General features: G+C 48.8%; 1 protein-coding gene across 5 annotated transcripts in view; it reads left to right on the forward strand.

Annotated features, from left to right (window-relative positions):
* Positions 1 to 23,007, forward strand: part of PRPF40A (pre-mRNA processing factor 40 homolog A) — a 1,435,679-nt gene that overhangs the window by 703,836 nt on the left and 708,836 nt on the right. For all 5 annotated transcript variants that reach the window (XM_069616434.1, XM_069616435.1, XM_069616432.1 and 2 more), the window contains exon 18: positions 6,877 to 6,991. In XM_069616434.1, coding sequence (XP_069472535.1) covers positions 6,877 to 6,991 — 115 coding nt within the window. The remainder of the gene's footprint in view (positions 1 to 6,876; positions 6,992 to 23,007) is intronic.

The raw sequence follows: 23,007 nt of genomic DNA on the forward strand, positions 1-23,007 counted from the left end.
GTGGGCCCGAGAAGGTCAGATCCTGGTGCCAGACCTAGAGATGTCCTGGTGGCAATGCATAGTTAGACCCTTAAAGAGCAAATACTGGCGAAGGCTAGGAAGACCGGGCAGATCACGTACAACGGAGCAGAGATAACCCTGTACCAGGACTTGGCTCAAGCCACCCTAGCTAAAATGAGAAGGATGGGACAAGTTCTGGCGCACTTGAGATACCAGGAGATACGCTATAGATGGACACATGCTTTTGGTCTGTCATTTGACTGGAATGGGAAGTCACGTCTTGCGAACAGTCGATCGCCCTCTTGGGTCTGGAAGAAGACTCTCCACCTCCGGCCTCCCAATCCTCCACACAGCAGGCGGAGCACAAGTCGTGGGAATGGTCCACAGTCTGGTCCAAAAAAGTGAGGGGCAATGCCTGACCGACCTTGCGAGGCCTGTCAAGGAACAGGAGACACAAGGATGACTGGAGCTGCCGGCTTCTCCATTTTACAGGGCAGAGTCCATTGGATCAGCACAGGAATGCCTGGGGAGGGCATACACGAAGAGATGAAAGCTTGAGATCACATATGGTACCAGATTGAGGGGCATCGGGTGGGAGGGTGCTCATTCTTGGAATGGAATTGGGATATCCTGTGTTGGACACACTGGGGGCAGTTTGTGGGCGACTCTCGAGGTTTCGATTCGAGGGGGGCCACTGGCCAGTTGCTCTGGCTCACCAAGGGGTGGGGAGGAGTATGAGGGGGGAGGGAGGAGGAGAGATGGGGGGAGATGGGAGAGGGGATAGTTTCGAGGGTTCCCAAGTTGCAGAGGATGACAACCAGGTTGAGGGGCCCAGGGGAGACTGGGAGTACCTGGTTAGCTTACCCGAATATATTATCTGAGAGAGTCATGGAAAAGCCAGATTCTCTGACCCATTATCTCAACTAGGGGTACGTTGAGGATACTCTCCCTTAATGTCAATGGCCTCAACTTTCCAGTTAAGCGGAAAAAAATAGAACGCTATATCAGAGGTCTGACCCAGATATTGTAACGCTGCAAGAGACCCATATTCATACCCTGGATAGAGCATGGGTTAAAATATGGGGCTACTCCAGACTGATGCAAGCTACACAACCTAGCAAAAAGGTGGGGGTCCTAATAGCTGTGAAGAATGGGTTAGATCTACAGGTCACTAGGAAGGTCTCGGATGAGCAGGGAAGGTTCTTGGCACGGTCTCTGGAGGGGAGTGGGGTGGCGCTAACTGTTGCGACTCTTTACGCTCCGAATACAGCACAAGGCCCCTTTATTCAAACCACATTAGACAAACTCGAGGGTTTCGCCAGATTCCTTATAATACTTACGGGCGATTTTAATAATACTTGGGATCAGACCAAGGATAGGAGCTCCGGGGCGGCGGCTCCACAAGGTGGTCCAACGCACGAACTGAGGGGCAAAATTAGCAAGCTGGCCGTGGTTGTTTGGAGGGGGATACACAGGGACACTGAGGGCTACACATTTTATTTGCATGCCCACCGCTCCCACTCCAGAATCGATTTCATCTGGCTATCGTCATCCCTACTGGCAGAGGCGCTGGCTATTACCCTTAAGTCTCCAGACCTGGATGGGTTTGTAACTAAATTTTATAAGACCCACAAGGAAGTATTAATACCGACCCTAACAGCCCTTTTTAACCAAATAGACAGGGATAGCCTTGTCACGAGATCAATGGAGGAGGCGAAAGTCATCCTCATTCACAAAAAGGGGAAAGACCCAACTGGGTGCGCCTCCTACCGTCCTATAGCACTCATAAACGTCGACTCCCAAGATCCACGCTAAGATATTAAAACAAGGTTAGACCATATAATCCCCAAACTGGTCCACCCGGACCAATCCGGCTTTGTGAAGGGTCGGCAGACTAGCGACAACGTCAGAAGATTGGTCCATCTGATAGAGAAGGTCAATAAAAGACGAATCCCTGCTCTCCTCATGGCAATAAACGCCAAGAAGGCTTTTGATCGGGTGGAGTTGGGATTCCTTTTCCGCAACTATGCAGAAAATGGGATTTGGCCCCAAATTTTTGTATAGTCAAGGCTATAGGCACCCAACTCTCCGGTTAGCGGTAAATGGATATCTGACGGAACCAGTTGCAGTTGAGAGGGGGACCAAACAGGGATGCCCGTTATCCCTGATATTGTATGCGCTCCAATCAGAACATACAGGGGATCCTGTTCGCCAGAGTTCCTCATAAAATAGCAGCGTTTGCGGAAAACATGATTCTGTCCCTGACCCAGCCAGACACAGCCCTACCAGCGATAGAAAGGGAGCTCTAGCAATTTGGAGCTGTAGCGGGTCTCAAAATTAACACCGCCAAGACAAATCCTCAATCTTACCATCCCGGGGGAAGCTGCTGAGGCCCTAAAGGGAACTTTACCATACAGATGGGTCGGGAATGCAATTACCTACTTGGGTATAAAACTGGCCAAATAAACTGATCAATTGTATCAGGCTAACTACCCAACCTTACTGGAGAAAATGAAGTCCAAATTGGTTGACTTGGGGGGCCCCCCTAGCTATTTCATGGTTGGGAAGCATCAGCACTTTAAAAATGGTTGTGCTTCAAGTGCTGTGCTGCTTTGCTGCACTACCGGTACATATCCTGCCAACCTTTTTCAGGGCCCTGAACAGAATGACCAACAGATTTGTGTGGACCAACAAACGCCCAAGGATGTCGGCTAGGCTGAGAGCCCCTACAGACCAGGGAGGCATGGGGAGCCCTGATTTTAGGGCATACTATAGGGCAACCCAATGAAAAGTGATTCGGGATTGGCAAAAAGATGACCGGGGGAAGATATGGAGGCCTATGGATAGGGCGGTACTGGGGGAAGATCTAGAATTTGTTTTATGGAAGCCTAAGCAGGACAGGCCCAATCGTATGCACAGTAGTGATCTTAGACCTGGTGGGCCGAACGTGGGAGGAGGCGGTGCGGGAGGCCCGCCGTACGACTTTCCCCTTGCCCTAAACACCCCTGTTCGGAAATCCCCAATTTACTCCAGGATACAATTCGGCTGCTTTTGACTCTTGGCACCAAGGGGGCTGCAGGATGCTAAGGGCTATGTTTAGTAATGGTCAGATGAAACAATGTGAGCAATGTAAGGCAGACTTTGCTTTAGGCAAAAGGGAAAGGTTCAGATACTGTCAACTGAGGCATTGGCTTCACAACCCTACCATGTTACACGAGGTGAGTCAGCTGACCCCTTTCGAAAGGTATCTCGGCAGGCAATCGGGGGACAGGCACCTGATCACAGCAATTTATAAACCGCTGAAGGCAGGAGAGGAACCCCCCAGTGAGACGATACATGAGGAGGTGGGAGGCAGTCTCTGGGGGTATGGTGGAGGAGAAAGATCGGACCGGGCTTTGGTGACAGATTCCCAGAATGACGAGGTCTATCCAGATAAGGGAGATCTGGCTGTAATTGGTAACCCAGTGGCACTTGACCCCCTCGAGGCTCTATAGAATGTACCCCGGGATATTGCTCCTCTGTTGGAGGGACTGTGGGGCGGAGGGCACTTGGGAGCACATATGGTGGGACTGTCCGAAAATGTAGAGATATTGGCAAGAATCCTGGAAGCATGCAACCAGGTCTTAGGAATTGACGTCGGGAGATACAAGGGCCTTGCCCTCATAGGACTTCGGGGGGGGGGGGGCACTCAAAGCAATCAAAACCAAGGCGGGACTAAAGCTATGTGATCATGATGATGGCAGCGGCCTTCATATTGGCCCGCAAATGGAAGGCAAGGGATCCCCTCAGGATCACGAATGGGTCGCAAAAATGTGGAACTTAGCAATGGAGTGGCTAACCTACTCCATCCAGAGGGACCACGTCAAATTCTGCAGACACTGTATCCCTTCTACAGTATCTGATAGACCGGGCAAGAGTGGTATGGTGCCCTCAAGCTATGCGGCTCCTGGGGATGGTAGAGAGCCCTGGAGAGGGCAGGCGTTCTAGGGGGGGAAATCTAGAAACTCTGCCCCCACACTTACTTAGCCATCGTACACAGCGCTTAGTGCAAAAGACGATTTGCCAAGTTATAGGTCTACTCTCGAACCAAGGGGTTTCTTGTTTGGAATTGTTAATGTTTTTTGTTTAAAAAATGCCAATAAAGAGTTAATTAAAAAAGACACTATGGAGAGCCTTAAAAATGACACCCAAAAAAAGAGTAAAAGATTCTGTGTGTAAAAAGGTTCCCACTCAGAGGTATAAGGAAACATAATCCACCAGTTAAAACAGTTAAAAAAAAAAAAAAAAAAAAAAAATGTTCTGGGGTTGACTGTTGGGCAGAATTGCATGCAGTACCCTCTGGGACTACAGGTGTAAGCAAAAACCAACCTTTGGTATAATTCTGTATTACACAATTTGTGGTAGCGAGCTGAGCAGCCAGGCTCATCTCAAGTGGGAATGTGAGCAGTACAAGAGGTTACACGGTGGTTTTACAATCACAGTGGTTCAAGTAGACAATTGCACTCAAGGTTTCTTGGTAAAACACTTATTAATTTATTACATAATCATTTAAAAAACATTCACTAGAAGGAGGCAACTTAATATTGTACACAAACACACTTCAATATCGAACCAATACGTTTCTGAACAAATTATGGTCCTCTGAAATAGGAGCAAAATGGCATTTCGCTTACTTTCAATGGGAGTAAAATGGTACAAGTTAGCAGAATAGATCACAAATACTTTCTTAGGCAGTACAAATGGTTTTAGTTCACTAGAAGACTCAATTTAGTTCAATAGGCCTAGGCCAAAGTCAATGGACTAGTGTTTTGGATAGGAAAGAGCAGTTCTTGAAGTAAACGGTAAAGTCTTTGACGAAGTAGTCTGTACAAAAAAGAATCCTATGTCGGGTCACAATCTGATTAGGCCTGCAAGATGGGAAAGTTCCTCAAACTTTCACCGCGAGAGAGGCGTTCTCTCAATCTGGTTGGCACAGTACCTTAATATGAAGCAAAAGATGCAGCTCAAGACGTTGGTTCCTGCAGATCTTGCTGTACCTGAGCCTCAGTCGTAGGGAAAAGAGGGAGGACGTCCGGGGTGGGGGGGTGAGGGGGGGACTCCTGCCCTGCACGGGATCGTCGGAAAACGCGGACAAATTGGAGTTACTTCGGTTCGAGTATCTCTCATCCAGCACACAAGCTGGCGTCCTCCCCCCCCCCCTTGTTAATCTTAACCAACTCTGAGAATGGTATCCAGGTGGCTTGCGAGTTGATTGGTCCCACCAACTCAAAGGAAGAAGTCGCCCTTGAAGGGGCTTCTCTGTCGAGATGAACTTGGCAATTCAGACCTGCCGCAGGCCTACACCGGGCAAACCAATGGTCCAGGAGTTGCAGCAGCCGTCCTCTTCCAGCTTGTCTTGGGTTCTTTCGTTCCAGTGGTCGACTCTGCTTTCCAGTCCAAGAGACTCGCCTTTTAAACAGTTTTCTCCCATTCATTCCAGCCTAGCTGTCACTCACTCATCAGGGTGGCTGTCCTTGCTGGACAGAAAGCCAGCCAATCACGCCAGAGTGCATGTGGGTCTCCTAGGAGACTAAGCTCAGGGAAGTTCGGGCATCTCCCACACTTCCTGGCCACCCCAAACACTCAGACGCCAGAGGCGGTCTTCAGCCCTGAAGCCCACCAAAGGCATAAAAACAAAGGGACCAAACCTAGTTTGGTGCGCAGAGACACACTAGAAGGACCTTTCCAAAAAGAAATGGCAAAAAAGACCAGGACCTGTTTAAACAAAGGGGCTTAAGGCGCTATCTTGAAAAACATGGCTTCCGGGATTTTTAGCTACCGGTGTTCGCGGTTGGGAAAAATCATGGTAGTTTGTTGTAAAACCACTGCCACCAGCCATTTCGATAGAAAGGGGTAGCATTTGACTGCTGCGTGAGTTTCTAGACACCAGGGATACTAGGTAGCCCCTCCAGCATTCTATAGAAAGATAGTGTGTGCTGGGTCTAGGAATTTAAAAAGACTAGTAAAGTCAATTTAACCTTGCATTCTGGGAAACAGTAGTTTATCCCAGAGAAGGTATTTAAACCTTTGGGATGTCTAAAAAGACATCCCTGTGTCACTGCACTGAGGGTGCTGTGTAACACACATGAAAAGATGCCTATGGAGTCATCTTAAAACTCCATAATCGAAGAACACAAGAGTAAAAAACACATCACAATACATGAGTGAGAAAAAAGGCTCACTCTCTCCAGGTAAAGTCCTCCAAAATCCAGCAACGTTGCTGGGGGTCTCTAAGGTGAAGGGAATTGGCACAATTTTGAGAATTCTCCATAACAAAGACTAAAGCAAGGCTATCCAACACTGCGCTCGGCACGCTGTTCGGATCAAAATCCAAACACCTTTATTGTGCTCCACTATGTTGGACCCTAGTGCCCCTTTCTCTTTTTTTTGTTTTTGTTGCTGTCGAGCTTGTTGGCTTTGCCAAAGGTTGTGAATAATGTTGCTTATTCTTGGTTGGCTTTTCTTAGTCCTATCGCAGGTAGTGACTTTGAAAACCCTTGTAACAGTTTACACTTTTGTTGTGGAAAATGATGCATAGGAAGAACAAAATGTTTGCAAACACTCTTTATTTTCTAGATACATTGCAAGATAAATCACTTTGCATAATTCAGTAGTTCTGTCTAACGATGAACAATATGTTGAGCTGTAGCATGATTGTAAGAGGTTTCTCTGCTGCTAAGATGGAATACCCTATAGTTCCTGTGTCTAGATGCTAAAATAAATCCCTTCTTGCAGTGCTGTCACATACGCACTTTTGCCATGTTAACACTATGTAACAAATGCATTGTAGCTTTGCATCAGTATGCAATTGATATTAAATCGATTTTTACTTTTTAGTTATTTTTGGATGAGTTACATGAACATGGGCAACTTCATTCCATGTCGTCTTGGATGGAGCTGTATCCAACTTTGAGCTCTGACATAAGATTTTCTAACATGCTTGGCCAGCCTGGTAAGTTACTTTTCTTGTCTAATCAATAACTAAATATACAGTAACCATGTGTGCGTAAGTGGACATTTTGCTATAAAACTTCTTTTCTGTCCAATCCTACAATTGTATTGTTTTTAAATATAGGAGTTTGAAAAAGCTTTTCTTCCATTAACATTTTTTCTTCTCTCACCCGAGATGGTTCATTGCCCTTGCAATGTTTTTTTATTGCATCTCACTGTAGCAGGGTGCATTGGTGGACCATGACTCCAAAATGCCCTCTGTTAGGTTTTACAAAAGTGTTAACTCCGATGAGACTTTAGAAAGCCTACCTTGGGTGAATAGGGAGGGTACATCCCTTAGGTTTAGCCTGAACCACCCAAAGGTTTGGCAGCTATGGCTGAGCAGCCAGGCTTAGTCTAAGAGGGTTGTAGTGAGGCACACAATACTCGGAGCATACATAGTTCAAGGAAACACTTACTGCTCCAGCATGGGGTCTGGCATGGATTCACATGCTCATGAATATTCCCAGTCAGGCTGGGAATTCTTGGTAAAGAAATAAATCAGTTTAATTTCTGAACTGTCTTTCTTTTAACAACCAATCACTGAGCTCTGGGTCATACTGCCCCAACCAATGACTGCCCTCTATCTAAGCCCCTCCTCTGGCAGCCATCTTCATATTTTTGCCGCACGTTCAAGTGTTGGGAGGCCTCGTGTGTAGCTCTCGAGCTTTTACTGCGTTTTTTTCTCTTTGGAAGAGTTTTACTCCATTTTTCGCTCAATCAAGCCTTGTTCTCCATTGATCATCTTTCCGATTAACAGGGACCCGTTTTACGGATTTTTCAGCGCCCCTCAAAGCCGAATTTCGTCGAGTTTCTTCTTGGAGGCTTCCAGAAGATTATTCAGGCCTACGCTGCGTGGACCATGTCGTAGGAGAAGGATTTAACTCCCCTGTTCAAGCTTTGCTCTGACTGCGCCTTGCGGAATGTCTTCTCGGGCGACAAGCATCCCAGTGCCTTTACGGTCTGTACCCGATGCACAAGGAGGAAGATTGTATGTTTTGCCAGGAGTTGACGGTGTTAGGCAAAGTTTGAATGCAGTACCCTCTGGGAACTCTACAAGCAACTATGACTACAGGTATAGGCAACCCAACCTTTGGTATAAGCTTGTACTACACAGTTTTGGTAGTGTTGAGCAGCCAGGCTCATCTCAAGAGGGGAAATGTGAGCAGTAGTGGAGTTACACAAAGATTCAGTTACAGGTATTGAAATAAACTTACACTCGAGGTTTCTTGCATAAACAATGAATGTATTTATCAGTTATAAAGCCTTCTTTAGAAGGGAGCAATATACTAGTAACACACAAACTTAAATACTGTACACTGAGTTTCTGGATCAGACAAGGCCCTTTTGGGATGGCCCACAGACACAACCTACACCCACAGGTGAGATCAGTAACAAGGGTGCTGGGGACATTAATACCTTACTGTTGGCATACAGAATACACTCAATAGTTTGTAATAGGCAAAGGTTATTAGAAGACGAGCAATTACAAATATTCTTAAGCGGGGCAAATACTTTAAGATGGATAGAGAAGAGCCATTTAATTCAATAGGCTAAGCCAAAGTCAATAGGCAAAAAGCCTTTGTATGTGATGCAGCACTTCAGTTAGGTAAATGGTAAAGTGTTTGCACAAGTTCTTAGGAGTCTTTGGTTAAAAGAAGAATCAAATGTAGGGTCACAAGCTGATTAGACTTGTGAGTTGCAGAAGTTACAAGCACTTCCACAGTAAGAGGTAAGTTTTCTCAGACTTGTTTTACAGTACCTTGCTTAAGAAGAAAAAGATGCAGCTGAAGACTTCTGTTCTTGTGCCGCTCTGCAGATCTCGCTGTTCTTGGGCCTCAGTCGCGGGGACAGAGGGAGAACGTTGGGCGACTCCTGCACTGTCAAAACTGGCAACCGGCAAACTCTACCTTCAGTGACTGTGTTTCAGCTCCTTGCAGTACAGCAAATAGCAGTAAGCGCAGTTCCTAGCTGTCAAGGTGGACTTTCCTCACATCTGAGGTCCCGCACTCGACTGGGGGGGGGGGGGGGGTGGGAGGGTGTTGGGCTTGGTTAGTCATGCTTCGTGGGAGTCCGGTGGATCTTCCAAAAGCTTTAGGCCAGCTTACAAGCAAAGCACACAATCTGGTGTCCCTCTCCCTGGCTCTACGGTTTCCTGCAGCAACTCTGAGGAAATTCAACCAGCTCCGAGATGGGTGACCAGGTGGCTTACTTGGGAGTTGATTGGTCCCACCAACTCAAAGGGAGAAGTCGTCCTTGCAGGGGCTTCTCTGTCGATGCGAACTTGGCGATTCGGACCTGCAGCCAGGCTTCACCGTGCAAACCAGCGGTCCAGGAGTTGCAGCAGCCGTCCTCTTCAAGCTCTTCTTTGGTTCCTTCGCCCAGTGGTCGACTCTGCCTTCCAAGCCAAAAGACTTGCCTTTTATTCAGTTCTCTACCTTTCATTCCAGCCTAGCTGTCACTCACCCAGCAGGGTGGCTGTCCTTGCTGGACAGTCAGCCAATCATCAGAGTGCATTTGGGTTGCCTAGGAGACTAATCGCAGGGAGTTTCGGGCATCTCCCTCACTTCCTGCCCACACCAGACTCTCTGGGCCAGAGGCGGGTATCTCTTAGAAACCCAGCCAAAGACGAAATTAACAGAGACCAAACCTGGTTTGGCGCGCAGAGAAAAACTTGAAGGATCCATCCACAAAGAAATGGCGAAAGAAGACCGGGGACCATTTTAACAAAGAAGGCTCGGCGTCATTTTGAAAAACATGGCTCCCGCGATTTAATGTTACCGGAGCTGCAAACAGTTTGCGGTCGGGGTAAATCATGGTAGTTCATTGCAAAACCACTGCTACCAGCCATTCTGAGAGGAAAGGGTAACATATAAATGCTACATGAGTAACTAGACACAGGGGATACTAAGTAACCCCTCCAGCACTCTATTGTAAAATGGTGTGCTGGGTCTAGAATTTTACGGAACTCAGGTTAATTTCACTCCACTGTTCTGGGAAACAGTAGTTGATCAGAGAAGGTATTTAAACCTTGAAAAATCTGGAAGACTTCCCTGTGGCACTACACTAAAGGTGCTGTGTGACAAAATTGTAAAAGATGATGCCTATGGAGTTGGTTAGACTCCATAACCAAAAAGAAACGGTGTATAAAATCACTTTAAAATGCATGAGAGAGTGGGGAACAGGGTCTCACTCTCTCCAGGTAAAAAAATCAAGTTCTCGAAATCCAGCAAAGTTTCTGGGGGTCTCTAATGTGGAGGGAATTGGCACATTTTTGAGAATTCTCTCTTGACAGCCCGCACGCTCAAGGATCAGCATCAGCGGCTGAAGGATTGGCTACAGACCAAGGCCCCTGGGTGGATCCTAAAAGCATGCCTCTCCCGGTTCCAAGAAAGTTGAGCAGGCTTTTAAGACCTTTGAGAGCGCCCCTCCCGCAGGGGTCCAACAGAAGGCTAAGCACCGCAAGTCCACTGCCACCAGGAGCGCCGTTGCCAAGGGCTCCTCTTTGGCCAGGGCGCGTCCGACGTCTCCTCCGACTTCAGTCAATGCTCAGGATCTTCGTCCAAGAGGAAGTCGGACCATCTGGGCAAACTCAATCCCAAGACTGACCTGCTGGAGAAGCCCAAGGGGGAGCGGGGTCTGACCCACCCCCTAAAGAGAATGCCGAGCACGACAAGGGACCGGTCCTGACTGTGAAGGCCCAGGTACACCCGACGAAGGCCCAACCTTCCATTGAGTGGGTAGTGGCGTCCTTCGCGAAGGCTGTCGAGGCGGATCTGCAGGGCTCACTGTCGAAGGTGTTAGGGAGAATTCTCAGAAATGTTCTAATTCCCTCGGCCTTAAGACCCCCAGCAACCTTGCTGGATTTTGAGGACTTGATATTTTTAACCTGGAGAGTGAGACTTTTTTTTTCCCCACTCTCGTGTATTTTAATGTGATTTTCTTTTTTTACTCTGTGCTTCTTTTGCTTGTGGAGTCTGACAAACTCCAAAGGCATAATCCTTTACATTGCCATACAGCACCTTCAGTGCATTGGCACAGGGAAGTCTTTCAGATTGCCCATAGGTTTAAAGCCTTCTCTTGGATAAACTGTTTCCAAGAGCAGTAAAGTGAAATGGACTTTGCTTACATTTCTAACTTTCTAGACACAGCACACACACACCATCTCACAATAGGGTGCTGGAGGGGTTACTTAGTATCCCTTTGTCTAGTTCTCATGTAATGTTTTTGTTACCCTTTCCTCGATGAATGGGTGGTGGCAGTGATTTACTTTTAACTACTGTGGTGTGCATTTACCGCGGGCTGCGTTCCCAGCTGCAGTAAAGCACCCAAGGGTGCCATTTTTGTCAAAATGGCCCCAGTCTTCTTTTTTCGCCATTTCTTCTTGGAAAGGTCCTTGAGATTTACTATGCGCGCGAGTAGCACAAAATTGTTACACGAGAAGCTAGACAAAGGGGATACTAGGAAACCCCTCCAGCACCCTATTGTAAGATAGTGTGGGCTGGGTCTAGAAAGTTATAATTGTATGTAAAGTCAATTTCACTTTACTGCTCTGGGAAACCGTTTATCCCAGATAAGGTATTTAAACCTTTGGGAAATCTGAAAGACTTCCCTGTGCCACTGCACTGAAGGTGCTGTGTGACACTATGTAGAAGATGATGCCTATGGAGTTTCAGACTCCACAACCAAAAGAAGCACAGAGTAAAAAAAAGAATCACATTAAAATACATGAGTGGGAAAAAGTTGCTCGGGGTCTCTAAAGTGGAGGGAATTAGCACATTTGAGAATTCTCATTTACAGGCCCCCAACCGTGCACGCCAGTGGGAGGCCGGCTGACGAACTTCATCAGCGTGTGGAAGACCATCTTCCCCCGACCGTTGGGTGCTGGACACTCTCGCTCACGGACACTCCCTAGAATTTCAATGGAACTGTCCCTGTATACCACTGGTGGCCCCGCAGGAAAACCAGCCCCCCCCAGCTGTTGGAGGTATGGGCCATGCTTAAAAAAAGGGTGTGATAGAGCTCGTCCTAAGGCGGCTCCGGAGTGTACTCAAGGTACTTCCTCGTGAAAAATACTGGGAGATGGAGGCCCCATCCTCGACCTCCGACGACTGAACAAATTCATCAAGTCCCAAAAGTTCCGAATGGTCACTCCTCAACACATGCTGGGACAGCTTGAAGAGGGAGACTTTCTGTTGTCACTGGACTTGGAGGATGCCTACTTCCACATCCAAACTCCCAAGGGACACCACAAGTTTCTGCGCGTTCTCGTTCATGGGAAGCATTGTTAGGCAGAATCCTGTGCAGTGCCCTTTGGGACCACTACACACAATTAAGACTACAGGTGGCAATACAAGTTTTACCTTTGGTACAAGCCTGTACTACTATGTTAAAGTGGGAGCAGTAGCGGAGCAGCCAGGCTTATCTCAAGTGTATATGAGCAGTAGCAGAGATTACACAAAGGGACCACAATTACTGTGACTCAAGCAAACACTGACTCAAGGTTTCAGGTAAAAAGTATAATTACATTTATTTTTAAACCATTTGTTATAAACACAACACTTATTCAAAACAACACGTAAAATATACTAAGACTAAACAATTCACTTTGTACGGTATACTTCAAGGTAAGTACCCTGTGTTTTGAAACGAGACGTTACCGGGAATACACTTGCGATCACTTTTTGACAGTAATGACAGTTCGGTATTCCTAAAGAAACTCGTATCCGTGGCAAGAAATATTACCAGGGCAAAAACACACTTAGCACCTGAGCATCTAGAGAGTTGGGGGCAAAAATCATAGGCAATACCTTTTTCAAGGCAGACAGAATCAGAACACTTTTAGACCGAGATTAAGAAGTCAATAGGCCGGAGCCAGTGTCAAGTAGCACCTGGTTCCTATTGTCGAGGATCACACAGTCAGATAGTTCATGATTCGGTGTAGCCAGGAGTACTTGGATATTGTCAACAGAGGAAGCAAAAGTTATAAGGAGGAGGGAAGACGAGGGCAAGACTTGGAGGCGAAGAAAAGGGATTCACCCGAATTCCTCAAGCAGAACATAGTACCTTATTCAAGGAAGAAGCTGGTGGCACGGCAGTTGTTCCTGGTAGTTTCCTGCAGACCCTCGGTTCCTGGAGCTTCGATCCGAAAGAGGACGTCTGGAAGGGTTTGAACCACACAGGGCTGAAGCCGGCAGCAGTGACAGTGAATAAAAGGTGTGCTCCTTAAAAACAGGAGAGGGTCTTCAGGTGGCTATCCGGACCACTACAGCAGGGTGCAGCGATTTCGACCACAAAGAGGATCCTCTGGCTGTAGAAGATGAGCTGGTTTCCCCACCAAGCTCAAGGGAAGAAGACTCCGGACTGGATCTTCTCTGGTCGTCGAAGGGTAGATAGCTCAGGACTGCAGCATGGCTTCAGCGGGACGGGATAGTTGCAGCAGTCGAACTCTTCTCCGCTTCTCTTTGGTTCCTTGTAGTTCCAGTGGCAACTCTGACTTCCAGACCAAGAGACCTGCCTTTTATGCGAAAATCCCCCATTCACACAGCCTGGCTGTCAATCACGCAGCAGGGGGGGGGTTGTCCGGCCCGGAAAACCACCTCAGCCAATCATGGCAAAGTGCGACTTGGGTTTCCTAGGATACCCTGTGCAGGGGGTGACTGCACCCTTCCCTCACATTCAGCCCACATAGACACCCAGACGCCTAGAGGAGGGCTTCTGGGCAGAAGCCCGCCAAAAGACAGTGAACAAAGGAGGCAAACCTAGTTTGTAGCGCAAAGTGAAACACAAGAAGGACTTTAACAAAAAGAAATGGTGAATAAACCCAACCGGAGCCAAAAGTAAAAGTATTTGGTCTAGCGGGTTTAAGTTTGAGGCTATTATAATAGCTTAAAACAATACCACGTTTATATAGTATAATCGCGGTAGAAAAGTTAGGGTAGATACCACTGCCACGTCTAAATGTTAAAAAGCAAAACAATGCTCTAGGAGGTACAGATAAAAAGGGCTAGGGATTAACCCTTTCCAGTACTCCATGTAAGATGGGGTGTACTGAATCTGTGGTTAAATGAGTAAGTAAAGTTAATGGCAACTTTACCCTTTTCTGGGGGACAGTAGTCAGCCCCAGAAATGGAGTCAGTGGGAAGTCTAAGACAACCCGGTGTCACTGCACTGAAGGTGCTGTGTAACACACAAAATAAGCGGGCTACTGAAGTGGTGTACTCCAGAGTCCACTATCACAAAAACAGATGAGATACACATGGCAAAACACAGGTAATAGTGGAAAGAAAGGGGTACACTCTTACCAAGTGGAAAAAAAATAAACTCCAGATATCCAGCAAAGCTGCTGGGGGGACTCACTAGGTAAGGGAAATTAGCCATTGAATGAGAATTCTCCCTAACAAGCATTACCAATTCAAGGCCCTTCCCTTCAGACTGAAGTTGGCGCCAAGGGTTTTCACCAAGTGCCTGACGGTGCATCTGCGACTAAAAGGTATACATGTCTACCCTTACTTTGACTGGCTGATCCGGGCCACGTCAAAGAACATCGCTGTCGACCACACGGCGAGGGCCGTCCGCTTTCTGACGGATTTGGGGTTCTTTGTGATCTATGCAAAGTCCTGCTTGACTCCATCGCAGGACATGCTGTTTTGTAACGCTCACCTTGTATCCACAGGGACGCCCCTCGACTGCCCAAGAATGTTCTGGACTCTCCACCTTCTCTGGCGTTCATGCTGCCAGGGATCAGTTCTAGAAGACAGGAGGTGGAATTTAGCTGATATTCTTTCCCTCGCGAACCACCTCCCGATGTTCCCCTTGCGGTTCCTCTCACCTTGGTTTTTATGAAAATGCGCTCTCCGTCCTGCCGTGCTGCGCAGGGGCGCGTTGTCAGTGGCACCGTTCCGCCGAGTTACTTCACTGGCGTGGGCCAGGAGTCCAGACAGGCTGTGACTCCACTTTTCAGGTAAGTCTTTAGTATTAAGAATGTCTGTATTGGTTGATGCTCCAAATAACCTTTTCCGCTTATCTTGCAGATGCTGATGGCAGCGAGCGGATACTGGAGGCAGAGTTCGAGAAGGTAAGGATGGATGTGCAATATGCAGCACTGAGAGCGTCCTTGAGAGTTTGCTAACCTGTGCTGTTTCTTGCAGGTCGTGGAAGAATCCGGAAAGAAGAGATCAACCGGAGCCCAAAGCCGATGGACGATGTTTGGGTGGCGATGGCCTTCCATATGGGCTGGGTAAGTAAGCTTACTTGACGTCTCTCACGCCCTTCTTTCCAGGGATGTTGCAGGAGGAAGATGATGTCTGGAAGACTTCGGTTGGATGGAAGCTGAAGCTGGGCAGGTAAGGATGACTGCGGTTCTTTGACTTGTCTCGTCCATGCAGGCCAGGATGCTGAGCAGGACCCGGTGAACGTCACGCTGCTAGAGAAGAATAACGCGAAGCGCGTGCCTAGAGTCGGGCGTGGTTTAAATACCCAGCAGGTATCCGAGGTGCCTTCGGGCCAGGCCCTGCCCTGGATGCTAGACTGCTAGTTGCAGTTCCCCATTGGTCCTTGTGGGGGCAGCCATGTTTGTTCATTGCCCATTGAGAACCGCCCCTGACATGTGAGTCCGATGCCAACAGCGCCAAGACTGACTCCATGGGACCCGAGAGGGGCTAAATAGGGCCTTTCAGGTCCCGTTAACATAAAGTGGTGAGAAGGTTATGACAGCTTCTGGGATCCCGACTCAAGTGTCGTGCCTGGCTTCACTGTCGGAGGAAAGGAACGCAGCCATCTTGGGCAAGGTGCAACGGCTGTTGGCACTGAAGATGGCCACACTGAAGATGGCCACACTGAGGTCCAAGTCTCTTCTTGACATGATGTCGTCGTGCATCTCTCATCCGACTGCAGGCTGCAAATGCGTCCATTACAGGAGTTCCTCGAATGTCATTGGATACACGTGTCAGGAAGCTTGCAGGACAAAATAACGCTCGACGAGGGCTTCCGTTGAGCGGTAAGGTGGTGGGGGAATGTGCTCTCATCTGTCCGGAGTGCAGATTTCCAGACCCCACCATGCCAGGAGATGGTCACAACGTACGCCTCCCTGGAAGGATGGGGAGCTCAAACCGGAAGGCTTCACGCCAGAGGCTTGTGGCTGCCGGAGGAGAAGTTGTTGCACATCAACGTGCTGGAGCTTCGGGCAGTGTTTTGGGCCCTGAAGTCCTTCCTTCCATCCCTCAAGTGCTAGGTGGTGTCTTCACGGACAATACCATCACAATGTATTAATCAGGAAGCGGATGGGCACCAGATCCCCAACGCTCTCCAAAGAGGCGCAGGACCTATGGCACTGGGCCGTTGCCCAGGGGTATGTTCCTCATTCCGTTACATCTGGCAGGAATAAACAGTTGCCAACTCCCTCAGCTAGGAGCTAGGCTCTTGCCACACGTGAGAGCTTTGGCAGAACCAAGTTGACCACCTGTTCCGCAGATGGGGCAATCCCCAAATCGATCTGTTGGCGATGAATAACAAGTTTCGGGAGGTTCGCCTGCAGGTTCCCCTACCGGGGAGCATCAGGGACGCATTCTCATTCCCCTGGGACGGCCTGTTTTTGTATGCGTTCCCTCGGTTGCCATTGCTTCTCGACTCAGCAATCAACTCAGTCCCGGTGCATCATGTTCCTCGTCGCACCAGCGTGGTCGAGGCAGATCTAGTACCGGACCTTCTCAGCATGTCGGCATCCCCTCCAGTCAAGCTTCCAGTGGTCACAGATCTTGCCAGGGAAGGAGGCACAATTCTGCACCACAACCCAGGGTTGCTGAACCTGAAGGCCCGACTCCTGCAGTGCTAGATTTCGGGGGGGTTACGATCTCCCAGCGGACTGTAAGGAGGTACTTGCCAAGGCAAGGGCTTCGTGTACTCTAAAATGCTACGGACATAAATGGAAGAGGTTCGCTGTCTGGTACCATGCACAGAAGATCAACCCTCTATGGGTCACAGCTCTGCAGGTGCTACCGTATTTGCTGTCGTTGGTCAAAGCAGGACTGGCGCATGCCTCAATCAAGGGTCATCTGATGGCTATCTCCCCCTACACCAGTTATCTGGGATGGTCGTCGTTACGGTCACACCGTCTGGTTAAGGAGTTCATCAAAGGATTGTTCCGTTCATTCCCGGCGTTGGAACTCAAGGTGGTTGTTAGGGAGAATTCTCTGTTTAGGCTGCATTTCCTAACCTAGTGAGTCCCCAGCAGCTTTGCTGGATTTTTGGGGTTTATTTTATTCTCCTGCCAAGAGTGAGACTATTTTAACTTCTCTTGGACATGATTTGAGTGTGTTTCTATGGATCTAGAAGTGTTTAATGGGCTATGGGGTCTTTTACTCCATAGGGCTTCATGTGTTTTTGTGATGTGTGTTACACAGCACCCTCAGTGCAGTTACACAGGGGGTGTCCTAGTGACCCCCCGGTATAGACTCCATACCCTGGGACTGACTACTGTCTCCCAAGGCATGTAAAGTCACCATTGACTTTACTAGTCTTAAATTCTGAACAGAACCAGTACACACCATCATATTGTGGACGTACTGGCTGGGGCAATTCAATTGCCCCAGGGTCTGTTAGTCGAGGGGGCACGTCTCCGTCCCCCCTGATCGAGTTTTGGCTGGTGGCAGTGGATACTACTTTTTATATTCAACCGCGAATATTTTCCTATGGTATTTCCCATTGTTTTAGGCTACTATCTTTATTTAATTATTTAAGGTAGCCTCAAACATACCGCCGGTTTATTTAATTAATATTAATTCTCCGGTTGGTATTTTTTGCCAAAACTTGATTCTAAAATGGCGTTTGTTCTCTTCTGTGACTCCAACCCAAGTCGAGCCCTTTGTTCCACTTTTTGGCGGGCTTCTTCACAGAAGCCCTACAAAGTGGTGCCACTATGTCTGGGGTACTTAGGAGGGGTGGAGGGGAATTTAGGCACCCTGGATTGAGTTGCCTAGGCAACTCAAGTCGCACTCCATCCTGATTGGCCCAAGTGGTGAGCCGGCCGGCTCACCACTTCGCATGTTTGAGTGACAGCTAGGCTGAGTGAATGGGGGTTTGCTGCATAAAAGCAGAGCTTTGGGGACTGGAACTTCAGAAGTCGCCACAGGACCTAAGAATCCGACGAGGGAGAAGCTGAGCCGACCTGCCACGACACCACGACCGGTGGAGCCCTGCTGGACCGTCTCACCACTTTTCCCAACGACAGAGGAGATCTCCCGCCGGAGAGTCTTCTTCCTTTGACTGGTGGGGATAACCAGTTTCACCATCTTTTCGCTTTCTCGACGTATCTCGTGGCCGCCTTGCCCGTGCTAAGCACCCCGGCAACCGGATACCACGTTTTACCACGACCGCAAGATAAAGGTACCACCTTTTACCAGAAAACTCAGCGGCTGGTTTCTGCCCTGGTAGTGCAAAGACCTGCATCTTTCCTCCACGTCGAGATCTTCTCTTCCCCTGGACGACGACGCAACTTGCAACCACAAACAAGAAAAGCTGCCACCGCTGGAGGATCCTTCCCACTTAAGGTACCGTGTCCCGCCTGGCTTCCCTTGCAACCAACTGTACGGGGTAGATTTAGCCCCCGGCTTTCGAACCTGGGTTAGCCTGGTACACCCTGGCTAAACTTTTCTAAAGCCTCTCTAAACTCTTTTCTGAACCCTCTGCAAGACTTTCTAAGCCTAGTGTAACTGTGTGATCTTGGGCGCATTTGTGCTCTGCTCTCTCTAAGAGTGGGCCCAGCCTTTGGACTTTGGCTCACCAGTGACTTTTTGCTCTGTGCCTTGCTAATAGTGTTCCTGAATCGTAGAGTGGTGTAACCCTGCATATTCTGCCTTTTTTCCCCTCCCTTTTTCACAACCTTAGTAGAGTGCAATCTAGTTAAGCGCTCACCTCTGTATGAAAATAAGTGGTGTCTTACTGTGATTTTCTAATAAGGGCAAAAGGGGTGTATATATCATAATAGTAACTGTGTTTAGAATATTTTACAATAAGAGTGCTGGAGTGTTTCAACTGTGTTTTTAAATAAATAATTATATACCTTGATACCAAAGCTCTGGTCAGTGTTTGCTTGCTCTACTGTGTTTTTAGCCCTATTGTGTATCCTCTGTATACTGCCTAACTTCGAGAGAAGTCTGATTACCAAGTGGGTTTACTGCCAACACCTGTAGTCTTAAATCTTTTGCAGTGGTCCCTAAGGGAACTGCACAGGTTTCTGCCTAACGGTGGTACTGACTAGGCTCATGCAGTCGAACCTATGCAGACTGTTCCACTGTAGTTCTTTTCGTGGAAGACAGCGTGCCTCGTTGCCATCACCTGCACGACGGGTGGGTGAGATTCAGGCCCTGTCCTGTAAACCACCGTACTTGACTTTTTACGACGCGAGGGTGGTGCTGCAGACGCACCCCTCCTTCATGTCCAAGGTGCCATCAGATATTTATCTAAACCCTTGGTGTTACCTGTGTTTTTTCCAACGCCTTCATCGCCTGACGAATGGACTTTGCACTCGCTGGATGTGGCTAGAGGTCTGAAGTTCTATGTGGTCTGCACAAAGAGTTTTCGTAAAACCTCTCAACTTTTTGTGTACTTTGGTCCTGTGAACCATGTAAAGGGCCTGTCCAAGGCTTCCATTTCCATGTGGCTCTCCGACTGTTACTGGTTGGTAAACAGACCGCTGCCTGGCCGTCCGAGAGTCCACTCTACCAGAGCGATTGCTGCTACAACGGCATTCCTGTCTGCTGTGCCCCTGCTGGACATCTGCAGGGCTGCGACGTGGAGGTCGACACACACCTTAACGAAATTCTACTCCATCGACGGGGATTCTAGGGAGGAGTCTAGAGTCGGCCTAGCAGTGCTGCGCAACCTGTTCGCTTGAAGGTGAGCCTGGTGAGGAGGTAAGGGATGTTTACGTTGAGGCTTGCCACCTCCTGTGGTTGTGCATATGTGTACTATGTATTTATTCATGAGCATGTGAATCCATGCCAGGCCCCCATGCTGGAGAAGGAACAAGTTACCTACCTGTAACTGTTGTTCTCCAGCATTGGATCCTTCATGAAATATATAGTCAGGCTGGGAAACCTCAGTAACTTTAACCTGGCGTTTCCTGTGGAAAACTTCAACACTTTAGTGTCCTATCGATGTCTTTTTGGGTGCTTTAGGCTACACTAATAGATGTCTGGTATAAATAGCCCCGCGGCTTACCTACAGATTTCAACAGTCTCCAAACTTTTGGGATCACCTTGTGTTTACTCTAGAGTTACTCTTCATGTTGTACACATGCTTTTCCTACTTGGGCCATGTCATCTGTGGGCCTGAAGAAATCGTTTAAGCCCTGTGAAACCTGCGGCCCAAATCATTTTCGAGGGGGATGGACATGCGGATTGTCTGTACCCCAATCATTCCACCGTCGCCTGTGAGATCTGTCAAGGCTTTTCTCAGAAAACGCTGAAGCACCACAACCGCCGGTTGATTTGTTGGATCAATGAAGGCACTTACCCGGGTTCGGAAGTGGGTTTGTCCAGGGGGGGCAAGTCTTCAGTTTCAGTGGAGAAGGTGTCGTCTACGCACCAGAAGGCAAGGTCTGTGGACCCCCCCCTCTAAGAAACCGCGCACGGGAGAGCCATTGTCGGAGGTGGGGGAGAGGCGGCAGAGCCTCTGGATCCAGGTCGAATCAGTCTGAAGGGGCGAGTGGGCCCTCTGGCCAAGTCGACAAGACCGGACATGTCAAAGGAAGTGAGTGCTAGGCCTTTCAGAAGGCCACGACGGGGAGGGAGAAGTCGAAGTACCGAGAGTCCTCATGGAAGCACTAGTCGTCGAAGGACCATCCTAGGTCTTACAGCCGCGACTCTGCGAAACATTCCAGCACTTCATCCAAGCAGGCCGCTTCGCCAGAGAAGTCCAGGCCAGTGGATTTGTTAGTGCCGTCGACAAAGGGTTTGTCGATGGACGTTCCTCCGTAGACGGTGGTGGCGCTGCCTTCAATTCCTTCGCCGACAGTGGTATTGTCTGCTCCGTCGGCGACTGGGCTGGGGCCTTCATCGGGGAACGTACCTGACAATGGGCCACAGTTGCTATCGGCGGCTCCGCTGGGCACAGATGGTGCTTTGCCTACGGGGGACCAGTGGCTGTCTGGATCTTGCTTTGGGCCTTTGCCTCCGGTGGACATCCTTCAGCAAGATCCAGGTCCATAGCCTGTGTCCTCGATTCCTGAGGATGAACATAAGCCATTGTTCGATCCATCGGCTCTGAACCTGAAGTCAGTCTCATCTACATTGGAGGAGGTTCGGACTGGCCCGCCCCTTTACCCTTTGGTGAATCCACACTCTGCTGTCCATGTAGGTGTTGAGTACACTCCAGTAGTCGTTGGGACAATTGGATGCAGTGCTTCCGGCGGCTCCAAGCCCGGTGGCGCCGGTGGTACTCGATGTGCCCGTGGAGGCCCTTCGACCAAGTCTTCCCAGGAAATCTCTGGTGCAGCTGCCATTACCGTCGTGGGGTTGGGCCTTTCGAGAGGTCATCCAGAGGAAGGGCAGCTGGTGGATTCGGATCCGGAGATTGGTTCTTGCAACAGTTTCGACATTGCCCAGGCGGGCCGATACCTGGTATACAGACCCTGAAGTGGAGCCTCTTAGTAGCCCAGTTCAGCCGTCGCTGCCGGATGAAGTTTGGGCCTTCCATGCAATGATGGCGAAGGCTTGTGAAGAGTTTGTCCTTGCTTCTGAAGAGGAAAGAAAAGACGGTTTTATCTTCGATCACATGGGGGAAGCAACAGAAGTCTTCTTTGCCCCCATTTTGGGCCACATGTGGCAGGGTTATTACCCAAATTGACCCTGACCCTTTGCCCAATTGACCCTTTGCCCAATTGACCCTTTGCCCAATTGACCCTTTGCCCAATTGACCCTTTGCCCAATTGACCCTTTGCCCAATTGACCTTTATATTTTATTTTATATATGTATTGGGTTGGTTTAAGGATTGGGTGAAGGGGGGTTTTGGATTGGGTGGGGATGTGTCCTAATTGACCTTCTAAATTAGGTCAATTCTCCCGAGGTCAATTGTGAAAAGGTCAATTAGTATACAAAGGTGGCAGGAGGATCTGCGCACGATGCGCCATCCTTTTTCAGAACTGCCAGTGAAGGGGCGTCTTGAGAAGAAGTTTAAAGCGCTGGAATCTACCCCCAAATACCTCAAGTCACAACCCACGCTGGAGTCGGTGTTGTCAGCGGCCTCTAGTCGGAAGGCAAGGAGCCTGAACAAGTGCGCAATGCCCCCGGACAGTGAAGCCAGGAAGCAGGATGCGTTTGGAAAAAGGTGCTGACGGTGGGTGCTACAACAGTGAAGGCGGCAAACTCCTTGGCCAGTATGGCCCAGTCTGACATGGAGATGTGGCACCGGTTGGCTCCTCTCTTGGATAATCCCCCGGAGCAAAAACGCAAGGAAGCTACTATACTGGTTCCGGAGGGGGAGATGGCTTCCAACCACAGCATTAACATTGCAGTGGACCTGGTGGATTCCGGATTCAAACAAATAATGGGGTTGTTCTCCAGAGGCAGGCATGGCTGTGCTGCACTGCCTCTCATCCAGAGGTCCATCATCCTAATGTAGTGAACATGCCCTGTGAGGGTGAGCAGCTCTTTGGCTAAAAAAAATCAACGAGGCGCTGAAGGACATGAAAGAAGATTTTGAGACGGCGAAGTCCCTGGGTACTCTACAGAGTGGCCGTTTTTTTTTGTAACTTTCGAGCATTTAGAGGGACCTCTCGAAATGCCTGTTTTGCTGCTTCCCACTACAGAGGTTACGGTCGCTCCAGTTACTCTTCCCAAGGCTTCGGGCGCTTGTTACTGTCCACAAAGAAGAACAGGGACTATCAATCGCAACGTAAGAAGGTCTCAGCTGCCTCGGCTGGCAAGCTCCGGCAGTCTAAGCCTCAGCAATGACTACCATACAGGCAGTCAACTACAGGG

This window comes from Ambystoma mexicanum, chromosome 9 (genome assembly GCF_040938575.1).
Source record: "Ambystoma mexicanum isolate Mex_15411 chromosome 9, UKY_AmexF1_1, whole genome shotgun sequence".
NCBI classification, from domain to species: Eukaryota; Metazoa; Chordata; class Amphibia; order Caudata; family Ambystomatidae; genus Ambystoma; species Ambystoma mexicanum.